General features: G+C 43.1%; 1 protein-coding gene across 1 annotated transcript in view; it reads left to right on the forward strand.

The window, feature by feature from the left end:
- The window catches only part of LOC111861861 (centrosome-associated protein 350), a 283,054-nt gene that overhangs the window by 191,767 nt on the left and 66,477 nt on the right, over positions 1-24,810 (forward strand). Inside the window, exon 6 of the mRNA XM_023846786.2 lies at positions 21,325-21,743. Within this exon, the coding sequence (XP_023702554.1) occupies positions 21,632-21,743 (112 nt within the window). The 5' untranslated portion in view covers positions 21,325-21,631. The remainder of the gene's footprint in view (positions 1-21,324; positions 21,744-24,810) is intronic.

Below are 24,810 nucleotides of genomic sequence, written 5' to 3' on the forward strand. Positions count from 1 at the left end.
GGCCGAGGAGGCCTACCCCTCATACATTAATTCCCCTGCCCTATCAGGATTTGAGGTATGACATATTCCGGGATTAAGACTAAAGAAATGTATCGGACGTATGCAGTGTTTTAATACATCGATTGTCATATCGTGCATTTAGTAACTACATAATTTATACATTTCCATCTTCAGATGTTCAAAAGAATTTTTTCGAATATTTCCAGAATTCGTTCTTTACATTTCCCACTCAGTTCGTGTTTCCCAAGCGACGTCCGCTCCGATAACGATTCTCTTGGCATTGTAGCTTCTGTGATTCGCTCTACGAGTTCACGAAAGCTTAGCCTAAGTCGCTTTTTTCATGCCACGCTTTGGGTATAACATTTCCATTTGTACCCTGTTATTAGTTCCTGAGTAAGTTAAGGCGATGTGTTTTTTTGGTGACACATAAACAAAAACACTCCGTGGCCTGTAGTCCGCAAGCGAACTATACCGACTGAGCGACCGCCGCTCATTGGTGAAGTTACTACAATTTTTGCGGGTAGAGGGTGCCATGTGGTCAGCTCACCGGATCCCCACGGCCGTTAATTTCGGTTTTCTAGACCAGAGCCTCTATATCCTTGAAATAACTCCTCAATTATCCTCACGAGGCTGAGTGGACCCCATTTCCAGATCCACTATTACCATAAAAGATCTGGTAGCTCCGGGAATCGAACCCGGACCTCTGGATCTGTAGCCAGGAACTCTGAACACTAGACCACAGACGCGGTCTTTAGTGACAGATAGGGGATTGTGTTTTGTTTGTCAGAGCTTCGGGTATGCATGAACGGTAACATGAATGTTTAATACTGGTGTATGCTTAGAATTTTGAAAGTGGGCCATTATCTATATTTGGGATATAAGCCTGTGTATCAGTTTATGGGAAACTGTGCTTCTAAGTTACAGTGAAGCTTAAGCGGCCTCCGTAGTCTAGCCCACCTCATGACTCGTGGTACGCGGGTTCAAATACCCGGCGGAGGTCGTCGAATTTTTAAGGGCGGAAAAATTCAGGGAACAAGTCCTCCGGGAGGGACTTTAAGCCGTGTGTCCCGTGTCGTAGCTTTACGGCACGTAAAAGAACCTCATATCTCCAAAGGAGATCACTGAGCCAAATTCCAGGACGTTTCCCGCCCAACAGTAGTCTCTAAGGCCTCTGATAGATGGGGGAAGCATTATAGACACCACCAAAGCAAGTGGAGGCCGAACTCGCTTGCTCGGCGGGACTGATATCGGTAGGGTATAGAGACTGGTAGAATATCGTAGAGGGAAGCACAATGGACCAATACTGGTCTAAGTGCATGGGGAAACCCACCCTCTCCAATAACTAACTAACTACAGTGAAGCTTATGTGGCCGCGCGATAGCTCAAGCGGTTAGTCGCTGGTTTCCCACCGCGGCGGCCCTGGTTCGAGTCCGGGTCTGGTCATGTGGGATTTGTGGTGGACATAGTGGCACTGGGACAGGTTTTCTCCGAGTACTTCGGTTTCCCCTGGCAATCTTCATTCCACCAATTGCTCCACAGTCACCCTCACCTATCATCTGGGGCTGGTACAATAGGCCAGAAGTGGCCGCAGTACAAGGGACTTAGTCCCAACCCACTGGCAATAAAAAAAATGCTGTGAAACGCATGTGTACGGGCTTATGCGCCGTAATGCCGAGTCAAACGAGCACTAAGAAATAAGAACGTTTTAGGGCTTCTGTTTTAATAGGCCCTTCATGGGGCAGGAACAGTCAGTAGGTGATTAGTCGTAACTTAATGATATTTATATCCTTTGTAGCTTATTTGCTTAGTGTCAGATTATCTGTTATGAGTTCAGGCGCAACTGTATACCCAAAATATTATGGCACTGAAGGGCACAAGGGCATCCAGTTATTGAAGCAGCAATTTACCAAAACTAATTAAATTTTGATGAGGAACTGGACTTTCGAAATAGCCGATATTTTGCTCTGGAATTGCTGAGCCGCATTATTTAGCGTGTTTTACTTCCGTTAAGGGAAAATATAGATCACGATAATATATATGTCTGTTCACTTTCAACTTTAGAACCAGTTAACCAATGTTAACGAAATTTGGCATGAGCGTTACGACATTGAAATCCACCACAACACGCACTTCCAAATTTCCGTACAACCCGTTGTGTTCGTGATGATTTTATTTCGTGCCAGTCTTATAACTCGGTCGAAGTGCACTGCATCACAATTACGCAAATACATTTTTTTTTTTTCAAATTGCAGTATGTGCCCTTAATGCGTTTTAAGATATTCGCTGTGGAAGTCTGAAAGTATTCTACGAAGTTTAAGTGCCTAAATGTATGGTTATTTGAAGCATAGGATTAACAAGGAAGTGACTCACTTCCCTACAGGGATGTTTCACACGCACTCGTATAAACAGAAGTACAGCATATTCCTTCTTGCGTAGCTTGACCTCGCTGTTTCTGTTGGCCTTTACAATATGTGAAAGGTTTCATACTGCGTTTATCCCGCGCCATTGCCCTGGTTACAACGCTCTGCAGTAAACCAAGCACGCCTTGGACACGAGGCTGTTATGAGGTCGTATTTACGAAACATGGTCAGAATCATTCATAAGCATAACAAGGCCTGATACGCAGGATATGTACCATCCCTGGGGCCGTGAGATGCATAGGCATATACGTGTTCAACAGGAAAATCTGAAGACAATACCTAGGCGTACGTGAGAAGGCAAATAAGTACATTTTTAATATGCTTAATTAACTAAGCGCCAAGCCGTATAGAGGCATGGGACAGTGGAGGTACAGCACCATTCTTGACCTGGGCACTAGATGGAGATAGTAGTCAGCTTCACGCCCCAGCCGCTTCGCCCCCGGGGAAAGAGCCCGCGGTGCTCATTAGGTAAGAGTCAGGGTGGGCCCAAGAGCCGGTCTGGACGCTGTGGGTGAGTCAGTGATTATCCGCAATGTCGCTATAAACTTTATTTCAATATAAATAGAAAACTTACATTAACATAAGTTGTCAGTATAGTCTCCTTGCTGTTCATCGCACTTTGTCCGTCGTTGCACAAGCTTCCATATGCCCTCAGAAAAGAACGTTTTCAGCAACGCACGCATGCGCCACTTCCTACACTTCTTGGTCCGGGGTGAATCAGCGGCGTCTTAATGCCTCTTTGAGTGCACCAGACAAGCGATAATCAGAAGGTGAGGGATCGGAAGTATACGAAGGATGAACCATTACATCAAACTTGAGTTTCCGGAGGGTTTCAGCAGTGTGGGCAGCAGTACTCGTATGTGGACGGGCATTGTTATGCAACAACACAACACCTTTCGTCAGTAGTCCTCGGCGCTTGCTTCGAATTGCAGGCTTTATCCAGTCAGTAAGCATCTCACCATGAAAAACAATGCTTATTATTGTAACCCTGTCCTGATAATTTTCCAGTACTGGACAGTACTTATACAGACTTTATGAAATCCAAGTCTGTTTGGATGATTTCATAGGCAGAACCATGACTAATTTGCAGACAATTTTCCACTTCATCAATAGTCACTCGTCTGCCTAACAACCATGTCACCTGCACGCTCAATGTTGTCCTCATTTGTGGCCATGGACTGGCGTCCGGCTCATCCCTCATACGTAACGCTTGAGCGACCATTTTTTAATTTTTCAATCCGTTCATAGACATTCCGTTGCGACAAAACACTTTACCCGTATTGTGCCGAAAGTGTTTGATGGATTACGGCCCCTGATACACCTTCCAACCACAAAAACAGGATCACTGAACGTTGATCTTCTTTGATGTAAACAGACCGCGACCGCTGCTTGTCGGCGAAGTTAGTGCGAACTTTAGCGGATAGAAGGTGTCGCATTATCAGCGCAACGAATCCCCACGGCCGTTAATTTCGGTTTTCTACACCGGAGCCGCTATTTCCTTGAAATATCTCCTCAATTATCCTCACGAGGCTGAGTGGACCCCTTTCCAGACCCACTACTTCTCAGAGTGTCTGGTAGCGCCGGGAATCGAGCCCGCACCTCTGGATCTGTAGGCAGGAACTCTGACCACTAGACCCCAGAAGCCATCCGCCTCCATCTTCAGGGTCGAAAAATAAACCAAACAAGGAACCAGCATGGAGCAGGTAGCAAGCAGAGTACCGAAACTTCGGATAGCCTTCAACTGACTACACGGCGTTGTATCCCAAAAGATACAGTGTCATACCCACCAGTGTGCGTACCTGAAGTCATACTTATTATGGATATTACGTAACTGAAGACCTCACATTTATCTTGAGTTTTAGCAGTCTGTTATCCGTAATGCCGTCATGACGTCTGTATTAAGTTCTGAGGTGAGGCCGACACTGGCGCCACTTATGTGTTTTTTTTTTTTTGGCGCTACAACCCCAATTTAGGTCTTGGCCTGCCTCCATGAAACTCTTCGTTTCACTTCGGTTTACTATATCTTAGACATTCTGTAGGACTCCTTGGGCGGGCGAACAGCTCGTCGCAAGAACTCTACTTGTCCACAAACACAGAAAAACGCATGCACACACAAACACTGAACGTCCACGCCCTGAGTGGGATTCGAACCCACTATCCCGACTTTCGACCATGCGAAGACAGTGCATGCCTTAGGGTGGCCGCACACCAACTGCGTCAAGACAAGCATCAAGACATGAGGCAAAATACGCAGACTTGCTTCATTCGTGATTCATCATCATGAAGCTGACGTCAGCATCGTGACTCAGACCGTTGTGCGGAGGTTTTCATAATCTCATTCGTTTCAGCTGTGCTCTTTCTTTACGTCATGTCGCAGACATCTTATCTTGACTGTTACATGTCTTGACGCATGCCGGCTTGCAGCGTACCTTAGACCGCTCGGCTACCGTGACCGGCCATACGTATTATACTGTCGTGAAATTTTGTGTATAACATAGAACAAACCTCTAGAACGTTATGTTTAGCGTCTTGTTTGATAGCAGTTGATAAATAACCGTTTCAGTGTGGCGTGAAGATAAGATAGTAAACGTATCCGGTAATTTCGTGTGTTGGAAGTCACTGATATGGCGGCTGAGCGAAATTTTGCGGTTATGTATGACAAGTTTTACGTAACTGGCATATATACCAGTGGATCTCGAAATAGGTCATTTTTTTATGTAGTTATTAATTTATACACCTGATTCCTCCTAGCCTTTCCGTGCAGAAAGTAGCAACAAACTCCATGGTTTCAGTCCGCAAGCGAACTATAACAACCGAGCGACCGCCACTTGTCGGCGAAGTTAGTGCTAACTTTACCGGATATATGGTGTCGCGTGGTCAGCGCAATAAATCCTCGCCACCGTTAATTTAGGTTTTCTATACCGGAGCCACTGTTTCCTTGAAATAGCTCTCAGTTATCCTCACTAGGCTGAGTGGACCCCGTTCCAGACCTACTACTCATAAAATTTGGTTGCACCGGGAATCGAACCCAGACCTCGAATCTGTAGCAAGGAACTCTGACCTCTAGACCGCAGAGACGGTCGTGCAGAAAGTAGCGTTTAAAGAAAATTAAGGAGTACATGTTGCTTCCAAAACTGCCATATTCACATTCATTCCAATTATCTTTGGACGTTATTTGGCACACAGCATTACGAAAGCAGGTGACAAGGTCTTGATTTGATGCCTGAGAACACAAGAAACGAGAGAGAGAATTGGGATATCAACATTGTCGCGATCGTACCCTCGTGTGGGGTAGGTGTCCCAGTCGAAATTCGAACCTAGCACCTTCTGATTACAAGGCAGTAGCGGTACCGCTCAAACCAGCTTGCTCTGTACACTCCAGTTTTGTCACGAATTTGCCATTGATCGAAGGGGGCAAGCTATATAGCCTCGTGCACCAGTTCCATGTAGGTTTCCTCGGATCTGGCCTTGTATGTTTGATACCGTAGCCTGCGGGTAATATTTCCATTCCAGATATCTTTTATAAACCCATATTTCAACTTTTTATTGCCGCATGATTGCAGACAGTGTATTGGGAAAGTTAGTGATCATTACACGAAATTGGCTAATTACTCACTCTTTGATAGTCAATATCTTTGGAACAAAATGGCATCTAGTTGCAATTCTTGCGCGGAGAGAGAGAGTCACTGTGTTCGAAGTGACCACCATCAGCGGCTAAACAGCGTCGATGCCGCCGAACTGCTGAGCGAACTACAGCTGTCACTGTGTCCGATGTGATGGCTGCACACTCGTAGCCCGTTCAGTGTAGCTGGCTTTTGTCGATAAACTTCGTCCTTCAAGGTTCCCCATAGGTAGTAGTCGAGAGGTGATAGGTCTGGAGACCGTGGTGGGTACTCAATAGCACCTCTTCGACCTATCCATCGTCCAGGTAGAGTGTCATCCAAGTACGCCCTGACATCTCGATGGTAGTGAGGTGGAGCACCATCTTGTTGTATGTAAAATCTCTCATCTCAAAACAGCTCTCGAATGGCAGGGAAAATCGATGTCTGAAGCATATCGAGATACACCTGACCAGTTACGGTACCCTCAAATAAGAAAGGACCAATCAAACCGCGCGATGACACACCACACCACACATTAACACCCGGTAGATTCACTTCTTTGCCCACGTGAACGGCTTCAAATTTATCCCGAATACGGGCAATTGTTTGACGTGTTGGTGGCTGAGTCGTTGTACCTCTTTAATGTTTTCGTACTTCCAGTACCACTTCAATACAGCCTTTCGTTGCTCAAAGAACAACCTTTCAGCCATTGTTGCTGCTGTCTTCTGCTCGCTGCGCGCACGCGGCACGACACTCACGTGACTCATGTGACATTCGCCATCTGATGAGAAAACATTACACTACACCACCGCGCAAGAATTGTAACTACATGTCATTTTGTTCCAAAGAAATTGACTATCAAAAAGTGAGTACATTTTTTTGGAGCCCCCTATATTTCATAATACAATGTCATTTCCTCAGTTAACCTCTCTCATCATACGTATTCTTCGCAAAAATGTACCTTGAAGAAGCTATAGTACAATAATTGCATGTCACTGACTACCGACGGTTAATCAAGAGTTGGAATGCGTGTGTAGACATCGCATAATTTATCACCATAAGGACATATGTCACTATTTTTTCTGAATCACTGACTGGTCTTATTTACCCAGCCACACGTTTATGCTGTTATAATGACGGTGGATATTGCTGACAAATGGGACTGGCGTTTGTCTCGGGACAGCTCTATCATGGGAGCTAAGCCTCCTTTATTCCATACCGACGGAAGGATTTCGATTGCATCATTTAATTAGTATAACTGTGTCTCAGTATTTTCAGATGAAGATGAAATAAAACAGTTTACTTTATATGCAACCTAATAGCCCCGGTAATGGAACCCAGGACCTCGGAATCTGTAGCCAGGAACTCTGACTACTAGACCACAGTAGCAGGTTGGATTTTCTGAGAAGTAGTGGGTCTGGAACGGGGTCCACTCAGCCTCGTGAAAATAATTGAGGAGCTACTTGAAAGGAAAAGTAGCGGCCCCGGTCTAGAAAATCTAGATTAATGGCCGTGGGAATCCGTTGCGCTGATCACTCGACACCCTCAATCCATTAAAGTTGATACTAACTTCGCCAACAGGCCGCGCCAGGGCTCAAGCGGTTAGTCACTGGCTTCCCACCGCGGCGGCCTGGGTTCGATCCCGGGTCTGGTCAGGTGGTATTTGTGGTGGACAAAGTGGCGCTGGGGCAGGTTTTCTCCGAGTACTTCGGTTTTCCCTGCCAATCTTCATTCCAGCAATTGCTTCACAATCACCCTCACCTGTCATCTGGGGCTGGTACAATAGGCCAGAAGTGGCCGCAGTACAAGGGACTTAGTCCCACCCCACTAGCAATAAAAGAACCTCGCCAACAAGCGGCGGTCGCTGGGTCAGTATAGTTCGCTTGCGGACTATATGCCGCCGAGTTTACTTTGTTTGTTTGTGTTCAGGTGTGTTGCGTAGTTTATGCTCTCAAGGTATAGATGGTTATACTTGCTGTATAACGGACGCTTCCGGTAATCCGCTTATTATAGAAATTTCGCTGGAGGTACGATTGCTCTAGTTGATAGAAAGGTGTGGACCCTGCTTATGTAACGTGTCCTTTCCATTTCATAGCGTAGATTGACCCTTGCCCCCCCCCCTTAGGTCGGAGATCTAAGTTCTAGTTAATCAACTAAGCAATTCGAGCGGCTACATTAAAGACTTTTGAATTGTTATCTGAGTATTCTGTGTTCCAATCTCAATCTATCATGATGTAGCAACGTCATTATTAACTAGAATTTCTTGGGTAAAGCACACACAGCTGAGGCAGAAAGAATATACATTCACTGCATACGAACGTCTAATTTATTTCATGTGTGTTAGAGAATCATATGTCATACTGCAAATTGGACTATAAACTTTTATGTAATGTTAATATGGAACAACTGCTGGACAGTGTATTGCCGGTCTAGCAAGGCGTTACAAATTAAATTGACTGCGAGTTACGAACCAAAAATCCTTACGTAACTGGTTACAGCTGAATACAAAACCGTAATATAAGTAAGTTATGAAAAATGTTTACTACACAACAAAAAATGTATTTTTTCTTGTATCAGTGTCATGAAGCATTGTGTGCCGCATAGTAAACAGTGGTCTTAACTGTGTATGAGTCACTGTTAAATAAACTGATGAAAGGGGCCATACACTTCGTATGAATACAATTCGTTATGGTCTTCCAGTTTCGTTAATCTGTATGTCTCATAAAGCGACACGTTGTATAACAGACTTGCTTCATATGTCATACAAACTATGACAAATTTAATATCCTTTTCCTATTTCAAAACATTATTTTGTCATAACTGCTTGCAGTGTGATAATTTAAGGTAAAAAAAAGTAAAGCTATCCCTGTGACAGGCTATGGAAGCCAGCAGGGTTGTGAAACATCGGGGGCTCCCATATTCTCAAGACAATCGGCTCATATGACGGTGAGGTTGTTAGCCTTACGTGCCGGCTGCCCTTTACCCTCAGGAAGATTCTTTGTACTCATTGCTTTTAGAGGCTGAGTCGACCCTAGGGTCATAATGCGGCTGGAAGGATTAGGCCATCTGAAAAATCCAGTGAACTCATCGGGAATCGAACCCACGATCTTCCGGCTTATAGCACAATGTCCCCTGATAATTTAAGATACATCATATTAGTCGGTCTGTACATAAAATGTAAAACTGAATTATGATAGAGTGAGGACGTTTACTTCTGAAATGTCCATTTGAATAATCTTCGGTAAACGCAGTGGATTTGGTGATAAAACGCCCACAGTAGAAGTTGTTCCCTACTGTTCCTCATATGGGGATGATAATACGTAATTTGTTCTTATTTTGTGCTTTTTCATTTGCCAGTACATGAACTCGTGTGAAATACTTGATACTGTCTCGTGTGTGGGTGTGACTGTAGGCGGAGTTCGGATTGGTAATTGGATTTATTGAACAGTCACAGATCGTAACTACAAGAGATTGTAGCACTATCGCCATTTCACACACTCTACAATTCACTACAGCACGCACTAAGTCTTTTCAGTCTGCGAGGAGCTATTTCAAGGAAATAGCGGTTCCGGTCTAGAAAACCGAAATTAACGACCGTGGGGATTCGTTGCGCTGACCACGCGACACCCTCTATCATACAAGCGGCGGTCGGTCGGTCGGTCGGTCGGTATAGTTCGCTTGCGGACTAAAATCGCGGAGTTTTGTTTTTGTTTGTTTGTGTCTTCACCAGTCGTTGTCTGATAACGGCTCCCAACGGCGGACGTTCCCCTCACTTTTGGGTTCCCGAATTATCCCCGTGCGTCAGCTGCCAGCTTCTAAGAGAAACTGCTTACAAGGACTGAACCACAGCAGGCCCCCATCTAACTCGCTCACCAACCAACTACTCTCCACTTGACTCAACTGAACTCCTTCCAAAGTCAAAGTCACATTGGGACTGTCGGTCAGTCAATCAGTCTTGGTATCGAACCCAATCTGGGGCTTATGACCAGATATTTGTTACTGATTGACAGTTTCGGTCTTGTTTTTGTAGGGTGCCCTCTCTAACGAGAGGACAGGTCTGTCTTTTATCAGAATCATTGCAGTAGTAAGTCATTTGTTATAATGTAAAGTATATTTACATCTTACATGTTAAACATGTTAATAAATGTATATATATTATATACAGGGCCTCTGTCAGTCCAGGCAAAGTACAGCAAATTATGCCCTATTTCTAGTAGTAACGGCAGTTTAGTCACTTGAACGGTCGTATGCTTGACCACCGCAAAGTTTAAGCCTTTTATACTTTCTGTGTCTTGCTACGCCTTTTCCAATATTGCGAAAATGAACTCCTTCTATTTCGCTCTACTCCTTATGTATCCTCGGCACGGACCAGACAGAAAACACCGTTCCTCGTAGATCAATCGCCGTAGGAACATGTTTGTTTGCCAAGCCATAACTCAGCAACGTCTACCGTATATTTGCTAATTCCACGGTCGTCGCTTAGCAGCGGGCGTTGTTTATAGTCATTGCCTAGCAACGGGTCTACATGTTACAATACTATACAAATAATGTGTGATATTTGTAATATTCCTGGTTGAAGAACCTGAAGCAGTTCCGGCCGTGCTTATGAAGTCAAGCCCCGTGTTCCTGTGTAGAGAGCGAAAGTGTGTGAAAGCCTTAGTTATAAAGAATATTGAACTGTCAAGCACTTCACTGCGCTGCTTACATTCCAAAGAATAGACACACGTTTTTACTCCAGTATACAAGTAGTTCGCAGGTATCTTCAGTGCCGTTCCCTACTTACTTTGTCTGTTGGTGGGGACACGCGGCCGGTGCATCTTACTGAAATGGAATGTAATTCTCTTCACAGTTACTGACGCAAATTGCTGCGTCCATTGCCCGCTTTCTGTTTCACTTCGTCACCATGTGGCGTGTGAGACAGAGTTGTCAGCATTCCTGAACAAGTTAGATCAAACCGTGACGCTTTTCCGGTTCAAATATCAGCCGGAACACCGATCTATGCTGCCTGATGACCTTCGTGGTTTTCCTCAGTTTCTCCAGGCAAATGCGAGGATAGTATATCTAATTGTGTCTCGACCGCTTTGTCCCATATATTTCAAGTTCGTTGTTCACTTATCGTATTTCCATTGGACGCTGTATAGTTTCGGATACTGACAGTGTCGGTAAATAAACCATAAAATAAATAAATTCTGTTCTGTGAACACTTCTTCATTAAACTGAAAGACTGACACATGTCTAAACTATACCTACAGATCTTAAGATGGAAACTTTATTTGAAACGTTCTTATAGGTGACCCGTCCTAAGGTCTAACAACAAGGTTTATGTAGATGTACCAGAATGTATCATAATGGATTCGGACGCGATATTCTAACTCTGATGGGAATTCTCAAGATATTAAAATACAGTCGGCTATGGCATATCTACATGCACGTGTACGTTGTCTTGTATATGCGGTACAAAAACAAACTCCGTGGTTTTAGTCCGCAAGCGAACTATACCGACCGAGCGACCGCCGCTTGTCCGCGAAGTTAGTGCCAACTTTTGCGGATAGAGGGTGTCGCGTGGTCAGCACAACGGATCCCCACTGCCGTTAATTTCGGTTTTCTAGACCGGAGCCGCTATTTCCTTGAAATAGCTCATTTAACCTCACAAGGATTAATGAACCCCGTTCCAGACCCACTGCTACTCAGAAAATCTGGTAGCACCGAGAATCCAACCCGGACCCCTGGATCTGTAGCCAGGAACTCTGACCACTAGACCACAGAGGCGGTCAATGCGGTACAACGCGTCCCATTTTCCTGGTTTCTGAACCTTTTTGCAGACATTTGATGGGTGATCGGTCCGTCGCAAGGCGTCTTCATACAGAGGGCAGCAGAAACACTAAAGAAACGCTTACAAATGGCTGTCTCATAAATGAACCTATATGAATATCGAAGTGCTTAACTCTATGTTTAGTGAGGATGGTGTTTCAAGCCCGTTGCGACGCCTGCACTGTACATCTTGAGCACTGAATTGGTAATCTTAAACCAAAGAACCATCAAGAATATGCGAATCAAATTTAATCTTACCAAATTTCAATACGAAACGAATTACGTGGAGTTAACAGTGGACACGCAGCTGCTAGACCCTCACTAAAATTCTTTCGGGTATACTTCATGGGCGGATAGCTTTGTCCCGCTTGTACGGTGCTTTCTTGGCTCTGAGATGGATATGGGCGTAGTATGTTGTCAGGGTAGATTTTAATTATGATTCGTATCGATTCTACCGACGGTGCTGTACCTCGCCTTGGGTGATGGACGGAACTGTCCTTTCAGGAAGCTGCAAAGTCGCGATGGCGAGAATTTAATCCAGTGCCGATGACACTCTGGCGCTGTGTTGTTCAGTGAGTGAATTCTGTTACCTTTACGGTTAGATCTTCAAAACGTAAACTGTGCAAACTTTTACAGTTTTATATATTTAGGTCTCTTTGCTTGCAGATTCTTATATATATTTTTTTTCTTCTACCCTGAAGATGGAGGCGATACGTTCCTCCGAAACGTCGGTTAACACCACATATACACGGTGCCAAATCCCAGAAGACTGCTTTCTTCATAGGTCTATTTTGTTTGTAACCTGTTTCACGCTCAGGAAATGAAAACTAAACTTTCGACATTTAAAATAACTTCTGGTGTGGACTCGCGTAATGCTTGCTACCATTCAGCCCAGAACATTTTGCCTTCTCGTCTGCTGTCCAAAAACATAAAAATTAGAATATACAAAGCTACAATTTTGCTCGTGGTTCTGTGTGGGTGTGAAACGTGGTGTTTCACATTAAGGGAGGAACATGGACTGCGGCTGTTGAGGAGAATATTTGGACCGAAGAGAGATGAAGTGACAGGAGGTTGGAGAAAACTGCATAATGAGGAGCTTCATAACTTGTACTCTTCTCTAAGTATAATTAGAATGATCAAGTCAAGGAGGATGAGGTGGGCAGAGCATCTAGCACGAAAGGGGGAGACGAGGAATGCGTATAGGATATTGGTGGGAAACCCAGGAGGAAAGAGACCACTGGAAGACCAAGGCGTAGGTGGGTGGACAATATTGAAATGAATCTTAGAGAGGTAGGATGGGATGGTATTGATTGGATTGATGTGGCTCTGGATAGGGACCAGTGGAGGGCTCTTGTGAACACGGTAATGAAGCTTCGGGTTCCACAAAATTCTGGGAAATTCTTGAGTAGCTGTAGAATTGGCGGCTCCTCAAGAAGAGCTGAGCACCATGAGTAAGTAAGTTAGTATTAGCAACTTTTTGTAGGGTCTACTGAACGCAGTTTCGTCAGTCTATCACCGTTACGTTTATCCGTGGAAGGAAATGCATTTACCCAAGGATCCTCTTTGCTTGGCAGTTCTGTTTGTTGTAACACATCGCTTTCCGTTGCGTGTGAGAGGACGTGTATGTGTAATGGCACGCGTTATTAAATAGGAAACAACTGACTTGTTCCTTTTGCTTAGGTGTTGGTTAAGGTGAGTTATAGACCTTGCGTGATGGTGGGGGCGGACTCATATACAACACTCAAGTTCCTTGTTTTCAATTTAATTGATCGGGTAACTTAAAGTGGACTTATGCTCACTGGGCCTTACAATCTTTGAGTCGACTGTTCTTTCTGTATTCTTCCTTTAACTCAGTAAGTAGGTTTCTCTTTAATGTCCTGTAAATCGAAACTCAGGTTCAACTGAATCAGCGTTGTTTTCCTGTAGTAAGCAGTGAAATGCTGATAATCCTTAACACTCATTTGTGCCTGTGTGGGGCTATATATATTTTAAATCCTGTAAATCGAAACTCAGGTTCAACTGAATTAGCGTTGTTTTCCTGTAGTAAGCAGTGAAATGTTGATAATCCTTAACACTCATTTGTGCCTGTGTGCGGCTATATACATTTTAAATTTATTATTATTTGCTGCTTTGCTGCGTTTACATTGTCTTTGAAACATACTCTTGGAGCATTTTCTTTTATTTTTGTTTCATACTGCTGCATTAGTTGCATTTATTTGATTATGGAGTTTTACCCACTTAAGTATACTCAGCACGCATTCATTACTCTACTAAATCAGCCTACGATGTATTCAGCGAAATTTTTTGATATTTTGAATTGTCTTCGTCCGAAATGTTTACGGTTCACGGATGATTTCGCATGCGCCAGTAATGCAGTCCCATTATTTTGTGCATTTCCTCACGATTCCTCAAAAACCGCAGACAGACTGTACGTTTTATTTCGTCTGCTATTGGATTAAATTTTTATTTCTTGTATCGCTTATCTTTTTATATTAAACTAGCGAAAGCGCCCGTTTTTCTCCCCGATTTTCATAAAATAAATTGTATTGAAATAATTAAATTCCCTTTGTCTTTGCACCTTAACCTATTAACTGAGACATGAAGCTAGTAGACTGCAAGAAAGATACTCGTGAATATTCTTACTTATCATTAAATTAATGTTTTAAAGTTTAAATTGCATTACATGTCTGTTCTATTATTTACCGTCATGTTACCGCATGGTGATCACTTTTATGTTGTATAGAAACGTGCAGTCGCCCGTCAATCAGACTGGAGACTAAGAAATGGTCGAAGACCTAGAGATACGAAAGAACTATATTATAGATTTCTCCGCATATTTTGTTTGTATTCTTTTAAACGAAAGTTTCCTCTCGCTAAGTAGACACATGTTTTGCAGTCTTTGAGTCCTTTCCATTATCAGTTAAATATGATTAATCTGATGAAATAATTCAACTGGAGAAATAAACAAGCGTGAGTAAGTGTTATCGCAATGTGAACTGTATTTTTTTATTGCTCGGACATAACTTAATGGCGAGTAAGTACCAAAACAACAGCGTCCTAAAAATTACAATGCGAAAGATAGCCAAGTATAATACAAACGATATCATAGTTTCACATTATATAATTTATATATTGTCCTTGGAAATATATTAAATAGGTCCTACTTTAACCAAAGAATATTTATTGATGGTGCCGGAATTGTCTGACGTCATCTTCCGCGTCAGTAATTTGTTTGTTTTAAGCGTTTTTGATTACATATTGTACCAGTTGCAAACCTCCAGCTAATGAAACGGGAGCAGCTGTACAGATTCTTCATCTACGATCAAAGTTCAAAATTAAAGTTCTTTCAGCACCATCATATAGGAGTAGGTGAGTTCTTTCGGGTTACATGATATGGAAATTTCGTCTCTTTGTATTCATTCAACATACTGATTCCGGTTGGCCTTACATTCGAGAATTTGTTTGGGATATTTTATAGTAGGTTAAGCAAAAGAATTGCATGTAGGCCTAAGTGCATATCTGCAGAAACATAAAGATGAAACCATTGAATGCTTTAAAGCGATGTGTGTGTTTTGTAGAAATTTTATCTTCACTCATTATACTTGTAACATGCCGTATAAGTTTCTACCTATAAGGCGTTAAAAACAGGTTTCAAATAAAAGTAAGGCTCTTTCACCTAATTATATAGCTTAGGGTTTTCTTACCTTTGCCTGTTCCTTCTTATTACGATACAGTCAATTGTTTTTACAGTGGATATCGTTCTTTGACGTGGAATCGTCCCGCTGTAAATACCTTAGGATTGCATTACAATACATAACCGGAAATAAGTTATGCCCCAGCGGCATTAAAACCCGCAGCATAGGACCACATGCCGACCAACTTTGAGTTCAGTCAAAATGTTTAACTGCAACATGTCCTCTGATACGTCTTTAATAAGTGATACTGAGAGTTTGGCAGGTACATCTTGATATGCGGCGTTTTAATACATTTCTTTGGCCTCTTCCACTTTCCATTCCTCATATTCTGTCACTGTTTACTCGTTATCACTAGTTTTCGGAGATAATGTATTTTTTTAACCATCTGTCTGTGAACTTCGTGGAAGTGAGTGCCGACAGTTAATGCATCTTCACCTCCGTTGTGACTCAGTGTCAGTAGCTCTAATTATGGAGTTGTTAGGCTTTCATTAACATGTATCATTTAAAATATCAAATAGATGCATTAAAAAATTGCATAAATAGTCTCTAATGGAACTCCGTGGTTTTAGTCCTCAACCGAACTATACCCACTGAGCGACCGCCGCTTGTCGGAGAAGATAGTGCCAACTTTAGCGGGTAGAATGTGTCGCATGGTCAGCGCAACGAATCCCCACGGCCGTTAATTTCGGTTTTCTAGACCGGAGCCGCTGTTTCCACTTCAGTACAATGAATGATATCACGTCGTAGTAGGGATACATGTACTTCAGTACGATAGGAGACTACAGTGCGTTTTGGGGACATTCGCATATCAGCACGGTGGATGTCTGCGTTGTGAGGATACTTGCACATCAGCACGGTAGGGGATGCCGGTGCGTAGTGAGGATACTTAACATCAGTACGGTAGGAAGTGTCAGAGCATAATGGGACACTTGTGGACAAGTACGGTAGGAAGTATCAATGTATGTTGGGGACATTTGTACACAAGTAAGGCAGGAGATATCAACGCGTGGTGGGGACACTTGTACACAAGTACGGCAGGAGATATCAACGCGTGGTGAGGACACTTGTACACAAGCACGGCAGGAGATATCAACGCGTGGTGAGGACACTTGTACACAAGTACGGCAGGAGATATCAACGCGTGGTGAGGACACTTGTACACAAATACGGCAGAAGATATCAACGCGTGGTAGGGACGTTTGTACACAAATACGGCATGAGATATCAACGTATGGTGGGGACATTTGTACACAAGTACGGTAGGAAGTATCAATGTACTGTGGGGACATTTGTACACAAGTAAGGCAGGAGATATCAACGCGTGGTGGGTACACTTGTACGCAAGTATAAGCAGGCCGATACTTTTTGGCCGGTGTCCTTCACTTCAGCGTATGAGAGCGGGTCTATGCTACGAACTTCGTCTACAGAGAGAACATTTGTAGGCTGGCTGCTTTTGAGGTTTGAAGTTGCTCTCCGGCTGCAGGATGAATTTAACTGAACTTTAGTCCTATCAGTCACAATTCAGTCTTTTTAACATCCTATTAAGATGATCTAATTTACTCACAGTATGCTGCACTACACTAGCAACGTTAAATTAGAATACACATAAACCTAACACAATACTAATTACTCGTCTAACAGTTCCACTCCAGACAAGTCACTGTTTTCACTGAGTTCAGTTGTATCATTATCACTGGAGTCGCTGTCACTGCTGTCTTCAGAACGTCGAATGATAATTCTTTCTATAGCGTTCTCTCTAGTTCCCTCTTTTCCATTATATCTTTTCATTCTTTTCGGTGCGGTCGCAAACGTTTCCCCAATTCTCTATTCGAAATTCACTGAACCATTTCTCACACTTCTTTGCCACGTCATCCAAATTAAATGAGACATTTTCTACCCCTACTGACTGCTTAACATCAGCCCAAACGAGTTCAGTCGGATTCAAGTCTGGATGATAAGGCGGAAGTCGTAATACCGTGTGTCCATATGCAGCCATTATGTTGTCCATTACAAAGTTTTTTGTAGAGGGGTTTATGTGCCTTTATCAGGTCATAGAGCTGAATTTTGAGCATTCTGTCATGAAATGGCACATTGTTCACTGTAAGCCACTCAATCGTGTTGGCCTTTCGTGGTCTGGCTGGTTGGCGCCTTCTTAAACTGCACGTTGTGATGTGGGGCATTATCTACAACAAGAACTGATTTTGGAGGCAAATTCGGAATAAGTTTTTCTGTTAGCCACTTCTGATAATTTGTCGCGTTCATTTCGCTATGATAGTCCCCGGTCTTGAGATGCGATTTAAATACCAACAGTGACCCGGGAATGAAGCCGGTTCTGCCTCCCGCGTGCACAATAATCAGCCTCTGGCCCTTCGATACGGGTGCCATGTACCCTGATGGAGTGTTATCTATCCAGTTTTTAGGTCTGGTATGACTGCTGTGAATGAATGTCTCGTCCTCATAAATTATAGTCCGACCTTCCTCCCTGTATTTCTTTATTGCACGCAAATATGTTACTCTCTTCAACCTAATGTTGTCCCTCTCGATCCAGGCGCCCCTGTTATTTCGCGTTTTCTTCCATTTAAAACCCATCTTCCGTAAAATCAATTTCAGGCTGGTACTACCTCCCTTGAAATTTATGGTTTCCCTGAGTTTTGGAAACAGTTTCCTCACAGTAGGCACAGTTTCTTCTTGGGTGTAGAAATCATACAGTGCCTGTCGAATCACAGATATATCGAAATCATCTGGATTTGTTATCCGTTTAGGTACAGAATGGTGTTTACCGGGAGTTCCGAACATAGCGCCTTCTTTTTCACATCGAGAACCTTCATTCAGAATTCTCCATAAACTTCTTTCTGAAACTCCAGTTGACCTGCAGCTGCTTCACTTTTTATAAATGAATGGACGTTATTTACAATCTCTCGGGTCTGGCTGTGCAATGTTTTGTTACCAAGTTTTGACTGAATAAGTGGCATTTGTTTTCTTTTTAAATGTGTTACTGCCCTAAAAGAAAAATATGAGTTAAAAACAAACAACTGGAACGTGGGAGAAGTACACAATATCTACTAATAACAGCGATCCTGCGAGCTCAACGTCTGCCTTCTTACTGAGGCAACATTGTGTCGCTGCGCATGCTCACCGACTTGCGTCAGACCACTACGCATCAGAGATCGACGGGCCAAAATCCGCCGTCCCACCTGTACAGCAGGAGATATCAACGCGTGTTCGATACACTTGCACACAAGTACGGCAGGAGATATCAACGCGTGTTCGGGACACTTGCACACAAGTACGGCAGGAGATATCAACGCGTGGTGGGGACACTTGTACACAAGTACGGTAGGAGATATGAACGCGTGGTGAGGACACTTGTACACAAGTACGGTAGGAGATATCAACGCGTGGTGAGGACACTTGTACAAAAGTACGGCAGGAGATATCAATGCGTGGTGAGGACACTTGTACACAAGTACGGCAGGGGCTATCAACTCGTGGGGGGGACACTTGTACACAAGTACGGCAGGAGATATCAACGCGTGTTGGGGACATTTGTACACTAGTACGGCATGAAATATCAACGTATAGTGGGGACATTTGTACACAAGTACGGTAGGAAGTATCAATGTATGGTGGGGACATTTGTACACAAGTAAGGCAGGAGATATCAATGCGTGGTGGGGACATTTACATATGGACGCTGTAAATGTAAGCGAATGGTGAGAGTACTTGCATGTCATATGTACTGAAAAACCAAATGTTTATTTACTTGAGAGGCAATCTTGGTAAGGCTCCTCGCACTACAATTACTGCATTTACGTTGCGAACAAGAGTAACTCGGCTGATAGAAGCAGCTGGTTCTGGACTGAATCGAGTTTCTCTCCTGTAAGTAGTTGAGCAGTGTGACGTCCAAGGTGAGACATCTTGGCTGTTGCTTGGATCCTTACCTACAGCCCTGAAGATCTCATGACATTATACTACGGTTCCATAGATTTGATATCAGCGCTACTTCTGCTCCGGATCTTAGGCGGGGTTAGGGATAATCTAATCCCGACAGGGCTGTAGACACGGATTGTTCATTTTTAGCCTGCTCACCTTATTTGAAAANCACATTTGTACACAAGTAAGGCAGGAGATATCAATGCGTGGTGGAGACATTTACATATGGGCGCTGTAAATGTAAGCGAATGGTGAGAATACTTGCATGTCATATGTACTGAAAAATCAAATGTTTATTTACTTGAGAGGCAATCTTGGTAAGTCTCCTCGCACTACAATTACTGCATTTACGTTGCGAACAAGAGTAACTCGGCTGATAGAAGCAGCTGGTTCTGGACTGAATCGAGTTTCTCTCCTGTAAGTAGTTGAGCAGTGTGACGTCCAAGGTGAGACATCTTGGCTGTTGCTTGGATCCTTACCTACAGCCCTGAAGATCTCATGACATTATACTACGGTTCCATAGATTTGATATCAGCGCTACTTCTGCTCCGGATCTTAGGCGGGGTTAGGGATAATCTAATCCCGACAGGGCTGTAGACACGGATTGTTCATTTTTAGCCTGCTCACCTTATTTGAAAATACTCGTATAAAAAAGTATGCTTGTGAGATCACCTAGCTGTCTGTATGTCTGTGTGTATATCCCTCTCAAGCTGTGAATGCCTGCACTAATCTTTGTGTAGTTTTGTATGTATATCATGGTACCAGAGCACATCTCAGCGGCATACTTAATAAGTCCCTTCCATCAGGTTGTGTATCTCCCAATCATTGCTAGTCAACGGCTGGGTAAACACGTTTCCAATGCAACAGATCAACGCAACAATAAAGAAGAATTATTGGACTCGTCATTTTCTGCAGTCCCCGTCATATCAGTGGAGAGTCTGTGGTCTATTTATGTATCCCCCTGTCGTTGTTAGGCAACAACTCAGTAAACACATTNTCCTGTAAGTAGTTGAGCACTGTCCAAGGGGAGACATCTTGGCTGTTGCTTGGATCCTTACCTACAGCCCTGAAGATCTCATGACATTATACTACGGTTCCATAGATTTGATATCAGCGCTACTTCTGCTCCGGATCTTAGGCGGGGTTAGGGATAATCTAATCCCGACAGGGCTGTAGACACGGATTGTTCATTTTTAGCCTGCTCTCCTTATTTGAAAATCTCATATAAAAGAGTATGCTTGTGAGATCACCTAGCTGTCTGTATGTCTGTGTGTACATCCCTCTCAAGCTGTGAATGCCTGCACTAATCTTTGTGTAATTTTGTATGTATATCATGGTACCAGAGCACATCTCAGCAGCATACTTAATAAGTCCCTTCCATCAGGTTGTGTATCTCCCTATCATTGCTAGTCAACGGCTGGGTAAATACGTTCCCAATGCAGCAGATCAACGCAACAATAGAAGAATTATTGGACTCCTCATTTTCTGCAGTCCCCGTCGTATCAATGGAGAGTCTGTGGTCTATGTATCCCCCTGTCGTTGTTAGGCAACAACTCAGTAAACACATTCCCACAGTAACGAAGAATTGTTTGAGACGTCATTTTCTGTGCGGTCCATGTCGTAGCAAAGAAAGTAAGCCATTAAATTCTTCCCAGAACTCCTGGTTTATTGCTTTCGAATTTTGTAGGTGGTTTCGTCAATTTGAGATCCAGGTAAACGTTGACTGAATTATTTGAAGTAACCTGTACGTATGTTACAGGAAACATTTGTGTTACATTGCACGCTGCAGAGTGTGAAGTTTTGGGGAGAATTATTGTCATTGTATGTTACTTGGATAACGTTTTGTATTTTTCTATGTTGCAGGATCTTCTCACCTACGTTTCAAGATTTAATGTTTCTGCAGTTCATTCCTCGATCCAGTTCAACAATACCACCTACATGGCAGAAGAAGGATTCTACCTTCGTTCCTCTTCATGGAGCGCGTAAAGTGAAGTGGCTGACGTGCCTGTCTGTAGGACTGCCATGAACCAATACTACTATTTTATCGACATATGTAAAGACGCTATTTAGAATCTGTGGTGTGCATCGAACAGTACTAAAGTATCCCAGGGGATTCAGAATAGAATGAAATGCCAACAGGTTTTTGCAACAAAACATTGTTTGTGAAATAATGTCTGCAAACCATTCTCTGGAAATCTGTGAAGTGCCAACTGAGACCGTATTCCGTGGTAACGATGACGTACTCGGACAGGAACAGCTGACAGCCCCGGTACCCGCTCAAGGTAAAATTTTCTTTAGTTTTACTTCTATGAACATCGTCACGTAATAGTGTCTCTAATGAGTAGTGTACAAGTTCATTGTGTATCTACGTGTCTGAGACCCGGGCGCAGAATTTTTGGACCCGAGAGAGAGGTCAGCGGAGTGAATATAAATGTTTATTCAGGAGCTTAATAAATGTTAGTCTTCCCTAGATACTGGAGTGGTCAGATAAAGGCAGATGAGATGGACGGAACATATACCGAACTTGAAATATGAAATACGTGCACGCAATTTTGGCAGAGAACCTGGAAGGAACAGAACATTTTCGATACCCAGTAATAGATGGAATGGTAATATTAACGTGTATTTGAGAGAAGCTGAAGATATGGACGCGATTTTTTTTTCGTATGGTACGTTCTAACTATGACTTCTTGTGAACCCATTTATAAGCCTTCAGGTTCCGTAAAAGCTCATGCATTTGTTGACCAGATGAGTAATCCATTAGCATCTGAAAAAGGACTCCATTCCTTCCAGTTTCGTTACCAACAATATTGTTCCACAGCCTAGAGTAAAACATCATTTTTATATTTAGTTTATGTACGTGGGTTACTTCAAAAGTCATGGCAACATAATTTTTCCGAAATTTCGAAAACTCCGACCGCAATTTCCAAATTTGCCGCTGAGAGACAGCAATTTCTGATTTCTATTGATGCCGCTAGATAATTCGGAAGTCCAAGGACAACTAAGCGAGTCCAGCGAGAAGTCAGTATGATCATAACCTTCGTCGAGAATGAACGTTAGCCGGCTGGAACAGCGTTATTACGTGAGAATATCAGTGCTTCGCGGCAGAAATGCGACTGAATATCACTCAGAGCTTGTGGAAGCTCTGGGTGATCGTGCTGTACCATACAGAACTGTTGCAAGGTGGATAGAAGCATTCCAGCGTGGAAAACAAGCAAGTGCCGACTTGCAACGTAGTGGACGCCCTGTATCCGTTCGTACCGACGTTTCTCGTGCCATGATCGCCCAGTGCATGGAGAAATATAGGCGTTGGTCTCTGAAGGAGTTACGGAGACATGCAGGGATTGACCAGGCAACTGTGCATCGAATTTTACGAAGACGTACACATGCGCAAGATTGCAGCGAAGTGGGTGCCACGCGTATTAAACGACGTTCAGAAGTGGACACGTTATGAAGCAAGCCGTGTGAACCTCGAACTATATGAAATTGAAGGAGACAGTTTCTTGAACTGGATGATTTTCATCGATGAAACAAGGGCTAGGGCATACAAACCTGAGCTTAAATGGCAGTCCGCTGAGTGGCGACATCCAGAGTTGCCGTGAAAGCACAAGTTTTGTGGAAACCCATCCTCTTTTAAGTTAATGGCCATTTTAGCATACGATGTCCAGGGAGTTGTTCTGTGTCATTTTGTTCCACATGGTCAAACTGTCAGTGCAGCATATTACGAGCCCTTTCTGCAGAATAACTTACGTCGTGCAATTAGTAATAAACGTCCTGAACTGCTTGCAGTGACATCGTCCTTCACGACAATGCAACCCCCCACACAACAAACAGTGTCAAGAACCGTTCACGACGTTGGGGATGGGAAGTACTACACCATCCTTCATGTTCACCCGACTTTTCGCCATGTGACTATGACTTAATACCAAAATTGAAACAGCCATTGCGAGGGAAACGCTTTCATACACGAGAGAACATTTCCAACGCAGTTCGGCGTGAGATGACAAGATTTGAAGAAGATGAAGCTGATGGTATTCACCGTCTTCCTCAACGCTGGTAGCGAGTACTTGATACACTTGGAGACTACTTTGAAGGTTGCTAGTCGTACTATAAGAATTCAGATTTAAGTCACATTGAATTTCTTATTTCTTAATCACAATTGAATTTCTCGAGGATTAAAGAATGAAAGAAAACAGTCATTCCGCAATGTGCAATGTTTCTTGCCTATTATACCTACGCCCCTTCACATCTACCTGATCCGACTAAGCCAGTCGGAGAGGTATATGATGCCCTTTCATAAGTATATTTTGAACTTTCTTCACTGTAACGTGTTTGCCCCCAAAAATTTAGTTGCAGTGACTATTAAAGTAACCCACGTATATAAAGCGAAGCGAAACTTCGGTGATAGAATTTTAAGCCTGCTCTCTTAAAATAAACTTTTTTTAAAATGTATGCCTCTCAGTCAATGCTGTATTGCGTAGAATTTATGTAAATTTACCTCCATTTGCGAAGTTCCATATTGTTTACCTCGTGACGCACCAGAATTTAAATAAACTTGCAGGCCTCGGTGGAACAGAACTCTCAGAGCCTCTAGAGGAAAGAAACTTTTTTCTGCCAGAAGTTTGTTGCCCCTGTTATAAAGAACTTACATAGGCATTAATTTTAATTTTGACCAGTCGAAAGTGTCTTACATAGATGTAATTATTTGCTTCAATAATTTTCTTCGTGTAGAGTAATTTTATTCCTGAGAATATGTGGTAAGTCTTTAGAGCCCCCACGTTCCAACAGAAGGAAATGGTGCGTAAAGTGCACTTGTATTTCTGGTTCCCAGCACGCTGTTCCTCTGTGACGTAACCAGTAAGCAGATCAAATACTCAACAAAGAAGCTGCTACGTCATACATTCTCGACATATTCTACCTGTACCAGCCCTTGAGATTTGATGTCATTTCACCGCTTTGAGTTTCCGATGAATGTTTTGTGAGCAATCTACAAGCTTCGCTTCATTGGAGCGAATCCCAAATTCTCGTATCTGATGCACAAAGGTGGATTGATAAAAAGTTCTCAAGCTGTCAACAAAAATTTAACTTCAATTTAGAGTTTATATAGACAGGAACAACATAATTGTCTTCGTTCCATGTATTAAGGACACTTCATATCATTTTGATTGTTCGTAGAACAGTAGAAAACGTGATAATTGTGTTCTAAATATGGTATGGCTCACACCCTGAGTTAGGACTAGAGTTCTCACCCATGGTTCTCTTGCGGACCCGGACATTTTGTGCGGCGCGCGTACATTTTTGTATTATTGTAATACTGGCTTCCTACACTGAAAAATATTGTTCCAGCGA

This window comes from Cryptotermes secundus, unplaced genomic scaffold, assembly GCF_002891405.2.
Source record: "Cryptotermes secundus unplaced genomic scaffold, Csec_1.0 scaffold1231, whole genome shotgun sequence".
In the NCBI taxonomy this organism is placed as follows: Eukaryota; Metazoa; Arthropoda; class Insecta; order Blattodea; family Kalotermitidae; genus Cryptotermes; species Cryptotermes secundus.